This window comes from Benincasa hispida, chromosome 1 (assembly GCF_027475165.1).
Source record: "Benincasa hispida cultivar pf3 chromosome 1, pf3_genome.v1.1, whole genome shotgun sequence".
Classification (NCBI taxonomy): Eukaryota; Viridiplantae; Streptophyta; class Magnoliopsida; order Cucurbitales; family Cucurbitaceae; genus Benincasa; species Benincasa hispida.
In genome coordinates this window covers 19,808,337-19,827,717 of record NC_143478.1, presented here as the reverse complement: position 1 = coordinate 19,827,717, position 19,381 = coordinate 19,808,337, and the positions used below count along the sequence as shown (strand labels likewise).

Here is a 19,381-nt window from a genome sequence, read left to right as displayed (position 1 = left end):
GGCTATGAGATTATTAATTTCTTTATTTTTATAGATTATCACACCCATAAACGTGAGGGCAAAATAGTCTTTACACAAAAGTTAAAGGCAAAGAGGGAATGGAAATATTCTTCCCTCTTAGCCTCTTTAATATAGTATGGATATAGATTATACTATACTTATTAATATTTTGGGTATGATTTCTAAATTTGCAACTGCCCTATTTAAAAGTGATAAATAGAATAATATAGCAAAGTTTTTTTTGTTTTGTTTGGATATTTGGTAAAATATGAAGTTAAGATTTTTAGCCAATCGTGTACATATCACGTGATGATCATTTTTTGAAATCAATATTTGCCCTCTGTGGGGTTCATAGATAAACTAAGGATAGAGTTATAAATAATTGAAGCAACTAAACATGGACTTATAAATAGAGCGTAATTGTCGAAGCTCAAATTATCAAATTACAATCCAACGAACAGTAAATAAAATCCTCACTAATCTATACATACACATACAATGTAATTATAGGTGAGTATTTAAGTTTAAATATATTGAAAAATATAATAAATTGAGACTATGAAAATAAAGAAAAAAAAGAATAGTTCGTTGGGATTTATAGATTAAGAATAGAATTAAACTTACAAAAAAATATATATATTGTACCAAAAATTTCTAACTTCTCTCTATATCTCCATAACCTCTCTAAAAAAATCTTTTTATTTTGCAAAATATTTCTCTAAAACTTCTCTCCATATATCTAACCTCTAAAAAAAAATGAATAGTTGTTTAAATGAATAACCAATATTTTTAATAAAAATTGATAACGTATATGTGCAATATAAAAATTTAATTGATAATAAATATATTAAACTGGGTGGGTAAATTTAATTAGACTCCAATGGTGTAAAATTGATTTAATAATTTATTGTAATAAAAATAAACTAACAACCAAAGATCAATTATTAAAATTAATTTTATACTTTATAATACATAATCAAACATAATCATCATTAATTCACAGACATCTTATTCCCATACATTCTCATATTTTATTCCACCTTAAATCAAACGACCCCTCACACGTAAACCATACCAATTTTTTGTTATGATCTTTTTCTTTACAATGATTTGTTTGATTACGACTCAACATATTCCTATTACACATTAATAAAACTAATGACCTTCATCTATCTTAAATCTCCAAAGAAAATCTAAAGAGTTCATACATACTTTTTCTTTAGTCTTTCAATTACAATATAGTTTCTAATAATAAATAAAGGCTATAGGTCGGGTCAACCCCTTGGATTTTGTCGTTCTTTCTTGGCCTCTATTCACACTCACACATCATATGCTTGTGTGGATAGCTGCTGAGAGGGTGTATGGCACGACGAAACTTTGCAACTATGCCATTATTGGCGACGGTGATCGCCGACGAGAAGGTGGCGGCCGCTTACCATAATACATAGTTTCAGTGTACTATAACTATATCTAAAAAAATGTCTCTCATTTCAAACTTTTTTGATTATTGGAATTCTTTGATTGGAGTTTGCCAAAAGATTTTGGAGCGACGAAGTGATAGGGATTTCTCTCAAGTGTCTGCTAAGATGCTCCGATCTTTGGTTGACGCTATTATGTGGAAAAAACCCCGATTTTCTCAAAGATTAGAGATGGAACTGGTACTATGTCTCTGTCTTTGACCTCTTGATTGAGCAGTCATTTTTCGTATTTGTGGTGCGCCCTTCACCCTAAATCTAAGCGATGAAAGCACCACTATCTTTGTATGCTTTCACCGTCTGGCGTATTCCTGTTACCATTGAAACAATGGTTAGCATTTCCAGATTTGGGAGTGTTAACATCGGGTGTCGTACGGACCTGAATTCTTTATAGGGTTAAATAGCGCCTTCACTTTGTTTGTAATGAAAAGGTCTTCGGACATTTTATCCTGTTTAGGGGGATGACTTTCTTGATCGCCTCACTCTTCCCTTACCCAAATCGAATTGTTTACTAAATCAAATTGATGTAATCATAGTAGTTTTTTAATTAAAAATCACTTTTAGTCCCTAAACTTTCATAGAAGTAACAATGTAGCCCATAAACTTTGGTTTATAACGATCTAGTCCATGAACTTTTAATTTTGTAACAATTTAGTCATTGTACTTTAAAATATATAACAATGTACTATATATTGTAGGAATTAGTGTTAAGATTTAATGAGATTTCGTAATTAAATAAACTGATAAACTAATTAGAGAGTCAATATTTTTATAAAATATAAAGTCTACATAATAAAATAATAAAAATTGACATATAATTTTGATAATTTATATATGTTAAGGACTAAATTGTCATGAATTTAAAAGTACAATGATTGAATTGTTACATACTAAAATTTGGAGACTAAATTATTATAAAATTAAAAGTATAAGGACTAAATTATTACAAATCAAAGTTTAAGACTAAATCGTTACTTTCATAAAAATTTAGGGATGAAAAGTATTTTTTAACATAATTTTTTTATTCTTCCGAATTTACAAAAATATTATTAACTAATTATAAGATAGCGAATTTAAATGGACCAACTTTTTATATTACCATTAATGTACTACGACCAAGTAAACATAATATCTTTTGTTATGTTAAGTCTCATAGAGGGTTCATTTATGTCGAGATTTGAGTTGCTGACGTCGGCCATCGGTATGGCTCCAATTTGAGCAATATTTCAGAATTATATTATTAATTTGCAATAATTTTCGTAAATACCTCTAAATTTTAGTCACTATTCTACGGTTTTCTTCCTCAGGTCCAATCTACATTTCAAAAATCTCTTCATCGTGAACGAGCTAAGTTTTCTGCTACTTTACTTCTCGTCGGCGACGGAAATCCGAGATCGGACCGATGCCCTAGAGTCCCCGAAAGAGGAGGGAGGAGGAGAAGAAAAATGTCGTATCAGGGTTTTGGCAAGGCTTCAGGACCAAGCGCACCGCCGAAACTGCAACATTCTTTCGGAAATTCAGCAATTCCTGATTCAGTTTCTCCCCTGCGCGATTCTAGGTTATCTCTTTACTTCTTCTTCCTCCTTTCTTTTATTTTACTGAGCTGCTTTTCCTTCCAATGACATTACTGTTTTGTTGAGGGTTGTCCTTCTAACGAACCTTCCCCCAACCATTCCTCTTCTGTGCGCTGCAATAATACGTTTTCGTTTGTTATAATTTGAATTATAGCCAACATGAGGTATTGGGCAGTATAGTTCAGTCGCATTCTATGGCGTTTCAAACCACTGGTACTGCTTCAAATCTTCATCATCAATATCATAGGTAACGATGACTATGAATCTATAGCCTTTTCATGTTTTCACGGATGATATTGTTCAAATTCACTCTTGCCGAAGGAGTTTCAAATGTCATGGGTTCTGGACGGGTTGGAAAGATGCTGTTCACAACAGTTGTTGGGTGGGGTGGGGGGTAGGGAGAAAGGGAAGTCAAAAGTTTGATGGACTTGCAAATTAAGGCTCTTGAAAGGACCTTTTTTTAGACATCCATGTAAAATGAGTCACTCCAAAGCCACAGTTCAAGTTTTATTTGTAAAGTCTCTATTCCTTGTCTGCTTTGCACTTGTGATGTGAGAAGGATGGAATGCAGGATGATGATAGGTCAATCGTAATGAACAACACCGAAGAGCAATCGAGCAATCGAGCAATCAGTTAAATGGGCTGTCCAACCACGGAAAAAGACGTCATAAACATATAATGACAACATTCCACTCTCACCATCCATTATTTGAGTTCCAAAACAATAAAAATATAATCTCATTCAAGCACTCTTTTTCTTTCTTTTTTTTAGCACCATTGCCTAGGAACTTGATAGAATGTAACCCTTTGGCTCTCTTGGTTGATGCATTATTACCTTTATAATTTTGGTTTCCTTTTTTTTTTTTTTTTTTTTTTTTTTTTTTTTTTAATGATGTTGGGTTTCCTATCAAAAGAAAACAATGGGTGACATGGATATTGGCTTTTGGTTGGAATTTAATTCATTGTAGAATTCTCTATATTTTGTGGAGTTAAACTCCCCTCCTTGCAGAAAGAAGTTCATATCGGGACTATTGTCTGCCTTAATGAAGCTATTTTATGTTGGTAGGCCTGTTTCACCTTCCCCTACATTTGAGGATCAGCCAAAGGTGCGAGGAATTCTTCCCAACTCACAAGCTTATCAAGTCCGATCCCCTTCAGGAGGATCTTATGATCATGATACAAATATTCTAACTGAATCTGGTAATGTTCAAGCACCAAAGAGAACCAAATCTCCAGAGAAACCATTTGTGAGTCTTCGATATGCACAGACTAATTTGCAAAGGTATGGTTGTGCAACGTCAGAACACTAAAAAGAATTTGAATTTACCCTCTGTGAAAATTTTGTTTATCAATGAAAAGTTAAATTATCTACCAGTGAAGATTTTGTGTATTGTTTTAAAAATAAAATACAATGAAATTATTCTCAGTTAAGCATATTTGAGTAATGATGCAATTAATATTTTAAGGCTGAATGAAAAAAATAACTGCATTCATTAATTGCATGTCAATTTTTTTTTTTAAAATTATTTAATAAAATATGTATTTAAAGAAAAGAATAAAGCTCCATCATTCTTGCTTTGCCTTTTAATTTACTAAAGATTTAAGATGTATAATATGTATGTATGTCGTTTTACGTTGCTTGCCAGACCTTCTACCTCTCCTCCTAGATCATTTTCTAGGACAAATACCCATGAAGTTGTGGGTTCCATGAGGAATATTGATGCTGAATCCGTAGGAACTGGGTCCCCTAGTGTCCCGGTTCCCAAAAGAACAAGGTCACTTGCTTTGCCATCATCAGATCAAGTCTCTGGTGGCAATTCTCATCCTACTCACGATGACACTGAACGGTAAATTTTAACTGATCTTGTCCCAATATTTGATCACTTGTGTTCTTCACTTTCAGTTTATTTTGCAATGCTGTTTAAATATATTTTGTTTCTATTGTTAGAGAAAGGTTAGCTAAGGCAAAGAGACTTGCTCGGTTTAAAGATGAATTAGATGAAGTTACACACAACAAATTGGGTAGTGTGGATGTAAGGGATAATACAAATAGAAACGGACAATCAACAACAGATAGGGACAAATACATGTCAAGTCAATCTTTGGAGTCATCAAGAAATTTGGCTCATGGGAATTCTATGCCTGATTATGAAGCTTTGGAATCTTCAAGCATAATAATCGGACTCTGCCCAGATATGTGTCCAGGTACTTTGCTAAATGTGATGGTGGTAAATTTGAATATGTTTCCTTGATGTTTTGGCTTGCTTCATAGTTCATGCAATGTTTGAAAATCCAATGCACCCACGTTAGAAGGCAAGCTTGCTTGGAGATGAGAGGCATATAAAGAATATTGTAGTGATGTAAAGTACATAATGTAATAGAAGTTTTTCATCATCATCATCAAAAAAAAAAAAAAAAAAAAAAAAAAAAAAAAAAAAAAAAAAAAAAAAAAAAAAAAAAAAAAAAAAAAAAAAAAGAAGAAGAAGAAGAAAAAAAAAAGAAAGGAAGAAAAGAAAGAAAAAAGAGTAAGATATAGCTGCATATTGCAAAAATAAGAAATAAGCATACATTACAACATAAAAGGAGATGTATAATTAAGCATGAACTAGTTTGTATTTGGTGAAGTACATTGATATGCCCTTTAGACGATCAGTTTTCTTCACATTGGAGAAAAATGCAATAGGTGGTCAAAAGCAGCATGATGATGCCCGTTATATAAATGTCAAACATAACTAGTGCCCTTGCATTGTCTATTGGTATGCGAGAGGAGCCTTGAAACCCTTGGTTACACAAGTCCTCATTTTGTAAATTGAAATCAAAATTTTATTGCAAGCTTCTCTCAAAGAAGAAACCAATACTTAATATATATATTTTTTTTGATGATGTTGGATGTTTGAAAGTTTAAGACTTAAGAATGAAGTACTTCTTGTCTATTGGCGAGGGAGATCATTATGGGATCCTTGAAAACCTTGGTTGCAAGCGTCCTCATTTTTTAAATTGAAATTAAAATTTATTGCAATCTTGCCATGAAGAAGAAACTGATACTTGATATATTTTTTGATGATTTTGGATGTGGGAAGTTTAAGAATGAACAGACTTTTGCTGTGTGAATGAACAGGCTTGGTATAGGATTGACCTGTTAGGCATTTTGTAGTCTTAAAGAAGTAACTCTTTCTCATAATCTGAAAGAAGGGTCCAAGACTCCATGCCATTATTACTGTTCTTATCGTTAATAAAAAACAGGACGTAATTTTACTTTCTAATGTAGAGTCAGAGAGGGGTGAACGAGAAAGGAAAGGTGATCTTGACCATTATGAGCGGTTGGATGGGGATAGAAACCAGACTAGCAAATTGCTTGCAGTTAAGAAGGTAGTCTTCATGCTTCCTTCCACAAGTGAAATACTCCACAAAATTTCTTGATCTGCATGGACAATGACAAAATTTCTCAATTATTTTGTAGTATACCAGAACAGCTGAGCGGGAAGCTAATCTTATAAGGCCTATGCCAGTTTTGCTGAAAACAATCGATTATTTGCTGGATTTGTTAAGTCAACCCTATGATGAAAAGTTCTTAGGAATATATAATTTTTTATGGGATAGGATGCGAGCCATTCGCATGGACCTGAGAATGCAACATCTTTTTAATGAAAAAGCCATTACGATGCTGGAACAGATGGTATGCTCTTGATGTAGAACCTTCTTTTGTCTTGTTCATCTTTCTTTAGCTATGCTATGTTGAAATATAATGTTTATTTATTTTTGTTCTGGAAAAATCGAGTCTTCTCATTGATTTGGTGAAGAGAAGTATACGAAATCTATAGCCTCCTTCCCAATACGAGTACTTCTTGTGGAATACATTTCAGCGAGAATGTAATTTACAAAGCCACTTAGAAATGATAACCTGATAACCTAGAGGCTAGAGAACGATGCAAATTTTGATAAGTTGTAAGTGCTTTCCTATTCCATTTTGTTTTCATTGAAAATTTGGGATTTCATTTTTATTTGAATAGTTTCAAGGGGGTCCTTATTTGTTGTGAAGTCCCAGGTGTACTGTGTAGGAGTGGTTCTTAAAGTCTAAACCACTTGCTCCGTTTATGTTTGCCTAGAGTTTTGTACAATAGAATAAAATTCTTTGGTAATGTTGCATTCTTCCATAAGTGTGACACAATTGTACTAGAATAGTGGTAGGATACCTCCTAACAAGAAACACTCAAGAACACAAATAACAAATAAGAATAGTAAAAGATAGATTTACATTGCAATATCATGAAGAAATTACAATATACCTCAGCACATTTTAGAGGGTTGAGAATCCTCTCCCAGATTCTCAATTAGGAAATCACCACAAAATTCTTCACATCTTCCTAACACTCTCACTCCTATTTATAGCAATATTCAGCAACTAGCTTCCTATCTAATTACCCTTATACCCCTCATTAATACCATACTAATATTCTACTAATACTCCTATTATTTCTATAGCTAGTGGCCTTACAATACTCCGCTCTTCGAAGACACCTTGTCCTCAAGGTGTGCTTACAAAACACTATCACAAAATTGAGCTTTTTCTCCTTCTCTCTCTCTCTTTTATTTATTTATTTATTTATTGAACTAGTAGTGAACCCAGATCACCAGCCTTCTCTTCGGCCTTCAAATTGGGCTCCAATTTCTTCATTTGGATTCAGCCCATTAATCAGCCCATGACCCCACATTCTCCCAGCAGCTCCATTCTTTTTCTAATGGACAAGGCCCACGGTCAACTTGCTGTCCAAAATCAAACTCCAGCTTACTCTTAATCAAGATCCACTCTCCATTTATTAGGGAAATCACATATTGGGCCCCTTCTTGTTGGGTTGGCCCAATCCTTAGCTTAACCCCATCAAACCCTAATCGTCTGCCATCCTTCCTTCCCAGCTTTTTATATGTCACTGCCCCTCCTCCTGGTGAACATTGTTCCTCTTGAATAGAAGAAAATAAATGGACCTTCAATCCCAACCCAAAGACACTCACAAAAAATAGGGTTTTATGTTTTCCCACAACCGGTACCACCTCTTGACATTTCATGTGGGGATGAAAATTTATTTCAAACTCCTCACGAAAATTTCCTCTTCTCCAAGTCATCTTCTCGTCTCGTCTACCTATGCAAATTTCAGCCCATCCCTTCTCTTTGTCCTTCCACCGTCTGTGCCCACCATTGTTTCGGTCGGTTGTCGTTTCTCCGTCCGCCAGCCTCTTTGCCGTCCCAACCAACAAACCGTCGGCATCATCTCTGTCTACATTCGCACGCCTCTCTCCACTATTTCCGATGCCATCTTCCTCATCGCCACCCATTTATATTTCTTTGATGAACCTGTCCATCGACCTTAATTCGGGCATCAAGTCGTTTTTCTCTGTCGCATAATCTCTCCTCACTCCCCTAGTTAGACAGAGATCGAACACTAGAATGAAATAGCAAACTGATATGCTTACCTCAAGAAATTCATGGTCGACATACACGATCAACTTTCCCACACCACAAATAGCTTCTGGTGGGTCCTTCCGTCGTTTTTTTTTTTGTTTTCCTCCCATTTTACCTTCTCGTCGGTAATGTTTGTCTTCTCCTCTCCGATGCTTTTGCCTCTTTTGATCAGCATTTGCACTTCCGCCAAGGCCTTGTCTTCGACCATCTCACCCTTCGCCATCGACAATCGACACGGACAATCAGGTTTCTCTTCTTCTCTGATTTCTCCATCTTTGATATCATTTTTTTTCTTTTTTTTCTCCTCAGCTATGAAGTCCCCCATCATCTCCCTTCTTTTCTATTGTTTCTATCAATTTTATCTCCTCGTTCTCACAATTTTCACTGAAATCACCTTCCCTCCCTACTATCTTAAGTGGCGATTTGCCCGAAAGAGAGCTTGACACCTTTCCTTCTTCCTTGATGCCTTGTGATGGTTGTGAAAATCCTTCTATAGATGAGTTTTCAATTGTAATCTGATTGGAAGTTTCATATTCCACACCCGCCATGAACGTTCTCTGTTTTTTTGACCCTTAGATGATTCATCTTCCTCAGCCAATTTGCTTTCTTCTCTTTCTCTATCTCTCTACAAGGAATCTCTTATCCTTTGTTGCATTGCTTTCGTTTCTCTCTGTATTTCTAACAATATTTCCATTTTACGATCAAAGTCCATAATGAAAAATGATCCAAAATTGACGACTCTGATACCAATTTGTTAGGATACCTCCTAACAAGAAACACTCAAGAACACAAAGAACAAACAAGAACAGTAAAAGATAGAATTATATTGCAATATCATGAAGAAATTACAATATACCTTAGCACATTCTAATGGGTTGAGAATCCTCTCCCAAATTCCCAATTAGGAAATCACCACAAAATTCTTCACACTTTCCTAACACTCCCACTCCTATTTATTGAAATATTCAGTAATTAACTTTCTATCTAATTACCCTTATACCCCTTACTAATACCGTACTAATATTCTACTAATACTTCTATTATTTCTATAGCCAAGGGCCTTACAAACAGATCCAAGAGACCCTATTCAAGCAAAGTCGTTCGGTAAGCATAGTTCCTTTTCTTCCCCTCTCTGTGACACTCATGGGCAGATGAAACAGTATCCACATGGTGAGGCTGAATGAAATCGATTCGTCTGTTGATCTTGCGTTACAGCAAACTAGGTTCTTATTTTTTTTTTAAAAAAAAGGGTTTCAGGAAGGTAGGTTGAGATCAACTCGGTTGGGCCAAATCCTTTAAAGTGAGGTACAACTTGGGGGTGGTTACATGGATAAGAGATTGTTTCAGAGAAATGATACATAAATCAGGGGAGAAAGTGTTCTTTAGAAGAGAATGAACCCCTGAGGCTTTGGTTTGGGTGCATAGGGTGTAACTGTGGGGCTCTTGTTGTGTGTTGGCGTGGGAATCTTTCAAAGGAAAATGAACCTCCTCTTCATTTCGGAGGGGATGGATAGTGGTGGTTGGTGCTCTTTTAGAGATGCTTTAGACACTGATGGTCTTCAGGGTAAGGAGGAAAGGATGGTTATTCCTCGCAAGCTGGGTTTTGTTTATTAAAGTAACTCACAACTTCCTCCTCCATCCCTCCATTATCTACTGCACTCATTCCTTCCTTAGATAACAATTCTGAAGTGAAGTTTTTCCTTTTCTAAGAAGGCTGAATTTTTATTGTCCTCCTTTACCGTACCATTGTGTTTTTCTGAATGAAACACTGCTGCTCTTTCAAAGAAATCTCAAGTATCTCCCTCTTCAACTGTGCTCCATTTCTTCCAGTGACCTTGCCTTTCAAACAAATTTAACCAGTCATTGACTCGAGTGAATCTTCTGGGTTAATATTGTCACAAATATAATACTTGTAATTTTATTCGTGACCTTTCTATGTTAATAATAATCTTAGTTCACATAATTTGCTTGTCATTTATTAGCAACCTCAAAGATGTGTTACCTAGTTGTAACCCTTTTAGTAGTGGAATTTTTTTTGTGGGCACAGTTTTTGTATGTCTGTGTATTCTTTCATTGAGTTTTTCTCAATGATCCTCAAAGATGTTATGATGCTTTCCATAAGTTTGTTGTTAATATATAAATATAATGAAGTTATGGCATTTCGTATGCATTTCACCATATCAAGAAATGGTTTTTGTTTCCTATAAAAAAAAATAATAATAAAAGGAAAATAAGTTGAGGCATTTTATCTCTCACTCTCATTATTTTTTTTATAATTATGTTAAATGACAACATTTTGCCATTTCTATGGCATACTGTTAATTTACCTTTTTTTTGTAGAAACTCTATTTTTCAAGATTTTCATCTATACATTTGGGTGTTGACTGATATCGATTCAAGTCACCAGTTCGCAATTTGTCTGTTTGTGTGGTATTGATACAACAGACTCCTATGCCCAAATGGACAGAATCTATCTTAGAACCCTTAAGGCTTATTGCTTATGATATTCCTACTTTGGATTGTTTAGTTATTCGTATGTCTAAAAGTTCCCCTAATTTGTGTGATCTCAGATTCGTCTTCACATAATTGCAATGCATGAGTTATGTGAATTCTCAAAAGGAGAAGGCTTCGCTGAGGGATTTGATGCTCACCTTAACATTGAACAAATGAACAAAACATCCGTGGAATTGTTTCAAATGTATGAAGATCACAGAAAGAGAGGCATTATTGTGCCCTCTGAAAAAGAATTTCGAGGCTATTATGCACTTCTCAAGCTGGACAAGCATCCTGGATATAAAGTAAGTTAAATGGTCGAGAAAGAAAATTCTACTATATAGATTTCGTTATATTACAGGCTGTGGAAGTAAGCCAGTTCTTGTCAGGTTGAACCTGCAGAGCTCTCACTGGATCTTGCAAAGATGACTCCTGAGATGCGACAGACTGCAGAAGTCAAATTTGCCCGTGATGTTGCTAGGTAGTTTCCTGTAAAATTATGACGTTGCCAGTTAGTTTCCTGTAAAAAATTTACTTCATTATTCCACTAAATTCTTTCTAATAATTTGATAGATTTTCTCTCCAGAGCTTGTAGGACAAGTAACTTTATCGCATTCTTTCGGCTTGTGAGGAAAGCAAGTTATTTACAAGCATGCTTAATGCATGCTCACTTTGCAAAGGTAATTATTATGCACGGACAATGTATTTGATGATTTGAATGCTAAATTTTTTCTTTTTAATTTATTTTAAAAAATGTTTTCATAGTTGTAAAAATGTCTCTAGAGCAGAAGGTGATAGCATTATCAGAAATTTTTCCGCTCCTAGATGTTTGATTTAACGTATGAATAAACTGCAAGTTTTTGTAGAATTGATAAACAATTTGCTGCTTATGACAATTTCTTTTCCATGTTGATTTTGTATTTTCAATGCTCGATTGTTTTGCTCAAGGTCAAAAGAACTCTTACTTGACATATTTTATCTTTATTTTTGGCAATGTACTTGTTGCCTGTTAAAATGAAATTAGGGTTTATTCCTAATTTGTATTTTCCATATTAATATTTTCCTTTTCTATTTCTTCCTTTTGTTGGGTCTACTAGAGTCTATTTATTCTCCTATGTAAAAGGTCATTATGTACTCTGACTTACTCTGATTTATTCAATAATATACAAATTTAACATGGTATCAGAGAATTAGGTTTTGTCTCATTAAACGTAGCCGCCAAATTCTTATCCGTTCTCTGCCTTCGTCGGCATCGACGGAGGCAGACCCGTCGCCCATTAGGGTTTTAGTATAGTTCTTCTGTCAGCATCGTCACAGCTTGTCGCCGACCATAGCTCCGCCCAATCAATGAAGCCCAAATAGGTTCTGTCTTCCACTTGCCCAAATCTGCGGTGTTTTCCTCTGCAACCCCATATCCATCGCCTAGGTCGTCGACACCAATTCGCCGAGCCGTTCAGATTTGTTTAGCAACCTCAGTTTGGCGCCCAACCTAGATTCGTACCACCTTTGCTATATCCAGCCATCCATGATTGGACCTCAACTCCATCTCTCTTAGATTTCGTCCGCCACCGTCCTTTTCGCTTGATCCGCGCCGTTCGCCGCCACTCACACAATGCCATCGTCCGCTTTGCCTCCAGTCCCTTTTTGGTGAGCCATTAGTTGAACGTCGATGCCGACCCACAGTTTTCCCTTCTTGTGTGGACGGTTTAGTCTCCAGATCTAGTGGTGTTGGGCTTGGTCCGTCCAGATCCGTGCATCGTTGACCGAGCACACACCCAAAGCCTGTTTGTCCATTCCAAATCCGTTCAAGACTGTTCGTCTGTCGACTTGAGTTCCAACCCAAATTTCTCTGTTCCACTGTTTGTAGGTCTAGGTTCGTGGGTTTCTCAGTTCAAATCTCCATTCAGAAATCGTGCGCGAAGATCTGACGACCATGGAGTTTCTTTGTTCAAATGTCCACCGGCCTTCGCCAACTAGAGATCCGCAGCTACTTATTCACAGTGTCTCAGTTCTACTTAGATCTCCTTGTAGTCATGGGCGTAGATCGTGGCTATTTTCTGCAATTTGTTTTGCGTGGAAACTTGGTTTGGTTCAGTCTGTATGTTTTGGTTCAATTAATTCTGCTTAGTTCGGTTCAATCTATATGTTTTGGTTCGATTAATTCTGCTTGGTCCGGTTCAGTTAAAAAAAATCCAGTTTGGTTCAATTACTTTGGTTTGGTTATGATTAATTAAGTCCAGCCTGGTTCAGCTTGGTTCAGTCAATCCAGTTCAGTTTACTTCAGTCAAATCGGTTTTAGATTGTTTCGGTTTAATTAGTTTGGTTCACTCCATTTCGTTTGGTTTAAGTTGGTCCAATTTGGTTTATTTGCAATTATGGCAAATCTTCATTTGCACAAAGGTCTTTGTTCCATTTTCAATTCGGCCGTTCGTGGGTTTTGTTGAAGATCTATGTGAGGATCTTTGTTCTAGCCCAAAAGTTCTTGTTCGTTCTTCATAGGTTCTGTTATAGATCTCTATATGAAGATCTATGTTTCTAGCTTAGAAGGTTCTTGGCTTCGCTCTTCGTGGGTTTCTGTTTCAGCCTAGAAGTTCTTCGTGGGTTCTTGTTTCCATCCCAGATATGTTGATTTGTTTTGAAAATTATCTTTGCAAACTCAATTTGTTTGTCAATCTACCACCTTGAGTTTGAGGGAGGGTGTTAAAAAGGAAATTAGGGTCTATTCCTAATTTGTATTTTCCATATTAATATTTTCCTCTTCTATTTCTTTCCTTTGTTGGGTCTACTAGAGTCTATTTCTTCTCCTATGTAAAAGGTCATTATGTATTTTGACTTACTATGATTTAATCAATAATATACAAATTTAACATTGCCCTTTATTAATGAAGTTCTTATTAAAATTCTGACTCAACAGAAATGTTCATTTCATGTCTATTTTTTTTTCTTATTAATAATGTACAACTAAACTAAACGAAGCAGAACTTGTTCTTATTATCTGTTATTAACATGGTGATCTTTCTTATCAGTTGCGAACACAGGCTCTTGCATCATTGCACTCTGGTGTTCAGAATAACCAAGGACTGCCAATTGCCCATGTCCGTAAGTGGATTGGGATGGAGGTATTTTTCCTTATGCTTTATGTTGCTAAGATCCTATCATTTTGGCAAGAGTTTTTTTTTTTTTTTTGGTTTTGGTTTTTGTTTCTGATCATATTTTGCATTTGTTCAATAACTGATATCAGGAAGAAGATATTGAAGGCCTTTTAGAGTATCATGGTTTTTCGATTAAAGTATTTGAAGAGCCTTATATGGTTCGAGAAGGTCCATTTCTTAGTAGTGACAAAGACTTTGCTACCAAGTGTTCAAAACTTGTTCACTTGAAGAGGTCAAATATGATAGTAAACGATGTCTCACCGAAGAGTAAGAATGAATACTTGATCAGTGGTGCTACTAAAAAGATCCCATTGACAAAGAAGAGTAAAAGTGAATACTTGATCCCTGGTGCTACTAAACAGATCCCATTGACAAGGACTAAGAAGGAATCAAAGACATTTTCGTTTGGAAAGATTGGTTCTCCCCGACCCATAGCGACTGAAAAAGAAAGTTCTGTGCATGAAATAGATGAAGAAATGACTGAATTTGATGATCAGTCGGTTCCAGCAGATCACAAGCAAGTGCAACCAATAATTGAAATGTCGGAAGTTTGCCAATTGCATGAATATAACCATGAGGCAAATGGCGCTCTCCTACAATCTGGTCCCAGATCATGTGAACCATCGAGGACTGAAGTTAAATTTGTTGGCAATCAAGGCTATGATGGTCTTTTCATGACCTCTCCAGCTAGAAACAATTCTGCTAGGATCGGATTGTCTTTACCACTTGTATCAGACGCGTCGCATCAAAAGATACCTACTTGTGGATATAATGATAATACAATTAGAAGCGCTAAACCCGAGAGCATAGTCAATAATGTGATGGAAGATGAAGAAATTTTGAATGCCACTCAGGAAAATAAACATGATATTGTTATAGAAAGTTGTCCGGATGAAGAAATTGCAGATGCAAGACTCAAGTTGATCTTAAGGTTGTTGGTTCTTACTTTAGGCATGTATTTGAAAGCTATTTGCTTATGTATGCCAATTAACATTTTGGATTTCTCATTTCAGGTTATGGAGACGCCGAGCTTTAAAGAGAAAACAATTACGTCAACAAAGATTATTAGCGGCTGAAGCTGCATTTAATACATTGTCAGTGGGACCACCAATCCAATTGAATAACCATGTAAGGTTCACAACTACATGACATCACTATTATGCCTTTTTATTTACTTCATAATCCATCATTGCTTTCATTGCTCCTGTTTCCAAGATGTGTCCGGCTCATTTCTGTTTGGTTTTGAACAAATGTGAAAACCTAACCAAGTCCCATGGTTAAATAGAAAAGAAAAAACGTTTTTTCCTCTTAAAATTGGTTCAAATAAAGCTGGATCCGTTTGGTTTTTGTTTGAACCCGTTTTGGCCCAATCTTGTTGCTAGTCATTATAATACAGGTTCATGGATGGTAAAAAATTTGATAGATGGTTTGCTGGAGTGAGGAAAGCCGGGTCTGGAATATGAGGACTGGGAGGGTTGGACTGGGCCTATGAGTCTGTTATTTCTTAACTAAAAACTATTTACCATACGGTAGACCATTTTAAAATTCTCTTTTTTTAGAACCCAAATGTCCCGAACAAAATGTTATGGTGTTTTCATGGGGGAAAGAAAAAAGACTTAACCAAGAAACTAAAGAACACAAAAAACAAGGATTGAAGCAGCCAGTTCAGTTCAGCTTGATTTTCTGGTGTTCTTGGTTTTCTGCTCACTCGCCACTATTTCATGTGTATCAACAGTTCTAGAGGAAAAACAAAGGCAATTGAACTCTTATTCTTCATTACTTATCAAACTCTCGAATCTCCTGTGTAATCTTAAACTTGATTATGGTTTACTTTTTACTTCTATTGAATATAGCAATTAATGTCGTAGTTGATGAGTGATGAATACACTTCTTAACAATGCTTTTTTCTCTTTTATGTAGAAAATTAAAAGTATTGGCATATTCGACATTGATCACATCGTGAGAGAAAGATGGAAAAGGCAGAAACTGTCATGGTCCGTTGTTAATGTTTCAGAAGTAGTAGCTAGCATTCTAAGCAGAAGGAATGTGGAAGAGAAATGCATTTGCTGGAAACTTGTTGTCTGCTCTCAAAGGACCGAGGATTCTCATTTTGCAGCAGGTTCTTGGTTGCTTTCGAAGCTTATGCCCTCTAAAGCTAATGATCTAATTTTCTCATCTTCTTTTCTTTCCATTTGGAAGAGTTGTCTCTTAGACGAAACTGGTGTGGATTTAAGTTGTTTCTTGTCCATAGTTAGACATGCAAATTTTGGTAATCTTCCAGAGACAGTGCATGGGGCAAGTGCGGTTTTATTCGTTGCAACTGAAAGCATCCCTCTAGATCTTCAAAGAGTCCAACTCCACAAGCTACTGGCATCAATACCTTCTGGATCTTGTTTGCCTCTTCTAATTTTGAGTGATTTTCATGACGAGGTCTCCGCCTCACTGGCAAACAAACTCGACTTATACGATATTGATAAATCAAGGATACACAGTTTTCAGGTCGTTTCACTCTTGGATAACCCTCATTTGAGGCATTTGGGATTTTTCAGCGATGAGAAACTGAAGGAAGGATTGAAGTGGCTAGCAAATGAGTCGCTATCACAACCTGTTCTTCACCGAGTCAAAGTGCTTGACTTGATTATTTCCCACTTGGATTTGTCTATGGAGGTGCTTGATTCTATGAATGAAAAAGACGTTTCTCCAAACCACTGTATCTCAGCATTTAATCTAGCCTTGGATCAGTCAGTTGCGGATATTACAGCTGCTGTCAAGGCAAATCCTTCAAACTGGCCTTGTCCTGAGATCGCTTTGTTGGAGTCTTGTAACGAACCGGCATTTATGACTGATGCTTTGCCTCCTGTAGGATGGAGTTTGGTAGAAAATGTTGAACCTCTTAAGCAGGCTTTGATGGGCCTTAAGCTTCCAACTTTTCCTGATATTTCCTGGTTGACCAAATGCTCAAATACGATCAAAGAGATACCTACTGTAAGAGATAATCTGGAAAGTTGCTTGAGATGTTATCTAACCCAAACTAGTGAGATCATGGGACAACAACTTGCCTTGGAAGAGGCTCATATAATGCTCCAAAAATGTGCTAAACTTGAGCTCCATAATTTCAACTATTTCATTGTTCCACATTGGGGGACAATTTTTAGACGGATTTTCAGTTGGAGGTTGAGGTATTTTCCCAGCAGATCCTCTTATGTTCATATTGTGAATTGCTGCCACGGTGCATCTGTATCAAGTAGCGTTAGGCTCGAAAGTAGGGAACGTCCATCATATCGTCCTAACCAACCACTTTTAGATGAAGTAATTGAAGTAGCTTGCAGTTCCCTCTCAATTGATCAGGAGAGACACTTTTCAGAAGCTCATCAGCCTCTTGCAACCATAACCTCAAATAGCAGGCCTTGTGAAGTTGTCATTAGAGCAATCGATTTTGCAAACGATGATAGTAATAGCACTCGACAGATCGGTTTTGTTAGTTCCGAGAGCTTACCTAATTTGGGTCGGGAACTAACTTGTACGGGTAAAGAACTAGTCATCAGTGGCACAGGATATTCAGAAGCAGCAAGACTAAAGGAGTTGTTGGATCAGTGTAACAAACGACAGGATGCCATAGAAAAAATGTTGTCTATTTATTTTTAATTCTAACATTCGTTTTGTAAATTTTTACTAATAGTGTAATGATGATGATGTAGAATTTTGTGAGAAGATGTGCGGAACTTTACCTTCAAATTTTGAACAATTCTCTCGGTAGCAACTTTGTAATCAATGAAATCAATACATATTTTTCTACATAATGATAATATATCTATCTCAATTGTGAGAAGAAAACCGAATCAAAATATTTATCTGCAGAGATTCTCTTTAGAAATTTTGACAACATTGCACAGGATTTAGAAAATAGGGTAAGACACCAACTCGAATCTATTTGGTTCTTAAATTCTTAAATATGAATTTTAATTTCTATTTAACCTTTGAAATTTCAAAAGTAAACTCTACGAGTTAATGGTAGGAGTGTACATGATTGGATTGGGCCGGGTTTTGGTCTTTTTATGGACCAACTCGAAAATTCGGATTGACTTTAACTCAACCCTATCGATTTCATTTCGAAAGGTTAATTCAATCCAACCCAACCCAATATTTTCAGGTTGGGTTGGGTTGGCTTATCGTTTTTAATATTTTTTTTAAAAAAACATTTTTTGGAATTTTTTTAAGAAAATTTTTTCCTCCCTCCATTTCTACTGAAGAATTTGATTTTTGCTGGTTAATAAACTTATATAAATGAACTAAATATCTTACATTAATTATTAAAAATTTCATAATCAAACAACAAGCATTCTATGCAAAACTTTTAGCATTTCCCTTGAAATACAACTATCATAAATTCACTATAAACTTCAAAAGAAACTAATTCAAATCATTCAAACATTCAAATTCATTCAAAATAGAAACAAAAAAAGTCCAAGTTCAATAATAACTATTACCCTATTACATAAAAGTCTAAGTTTAATAATAACTATAAGCATATTACAAAAAATCCAAGCATCATGACGAATGAGTGAATTTTGTTCTTCATTTTTTGTCTTTCACTTATTAATGTCTGGAAAAAAAAAATACAAATACATTAAACCAAAAGGATTGTTTATAACATAAATAATAATATGGTAGTAAAATTTACAATTAGAATCATCAATATGCTCCAAATCCAATTCATTATTTCAAAACAATAGAGGATGATGGACTCCTTACAAAACAAATCAGACAAAACTAAATATATTAATTAGTTGAGCATACTACATGTTAGATATCTAAAATAAAAAATTCAATTAATGACCTGACTTAATATTTTCACAAGCCTTTAACTCTTCAAGTTGTGGAGACAGATCTAGTAATATCGAGCCGCCACGAATCCAATTTTGTGTACATATCAAGGTCTCCACTATTTTAGGAGTTAAAGAACTCCAATAAGACTCAAGAATCCTCCCTTTTATACTAAACACAAATTCAGAAGTTAATGTAGATATTGAAACGGCCAAAACATCACGAACAATTTTTGATAAAATGGGATATTTATAGATATTCATTTTCCACCAATACAAAATATCAAAATCATCTTTATCTTTTATATCCTTGTCAGACAAATAAGAACTCAAATCATTCTCCACTTCCAACAAACTTTCTTCTTCTCTCAATCTCTTAAAAGTTATCCATGCATCATCTATTTCA

At 35.5% G+C, this 19,381-nt stretch overlaps 1 protein-coding gene across 1 annotated transcript; it reads left to right on the top strand.

Moving 5' to 3' along the window:
• Positions 1-3,938: 3,938 nt before the first annotated feature.
• Positions 3,939-17,986, top strand: SAC3B (SAC3/GANP/Nin1/mts3/eIF-3 p25 family). Its single transcript, XM_039035578.2, is given in 14 exon segments — positions 3,939-3,969; positions 3,972-4,016; positions 4,019-4,331; positions 4,696-4,896; positions 4,998-5,254; positions 6,318-6,418; positions 6,510-6,725; positions 11,078-11,305; positions 11,390-11,481; positions 11,587-11,680; positions 14,027-14,119; positions 14,242-15,083; positions 15,166-15,280; positions 16,073-17,986. Coding segments are annotated over 14 exon segments (4,353 nt in total). The 3' UTR covers positions 17,798-17,986.
• The last annotated feature ends 1,395 nt before the right edge of the window (positions 17,987-19,381 follow it).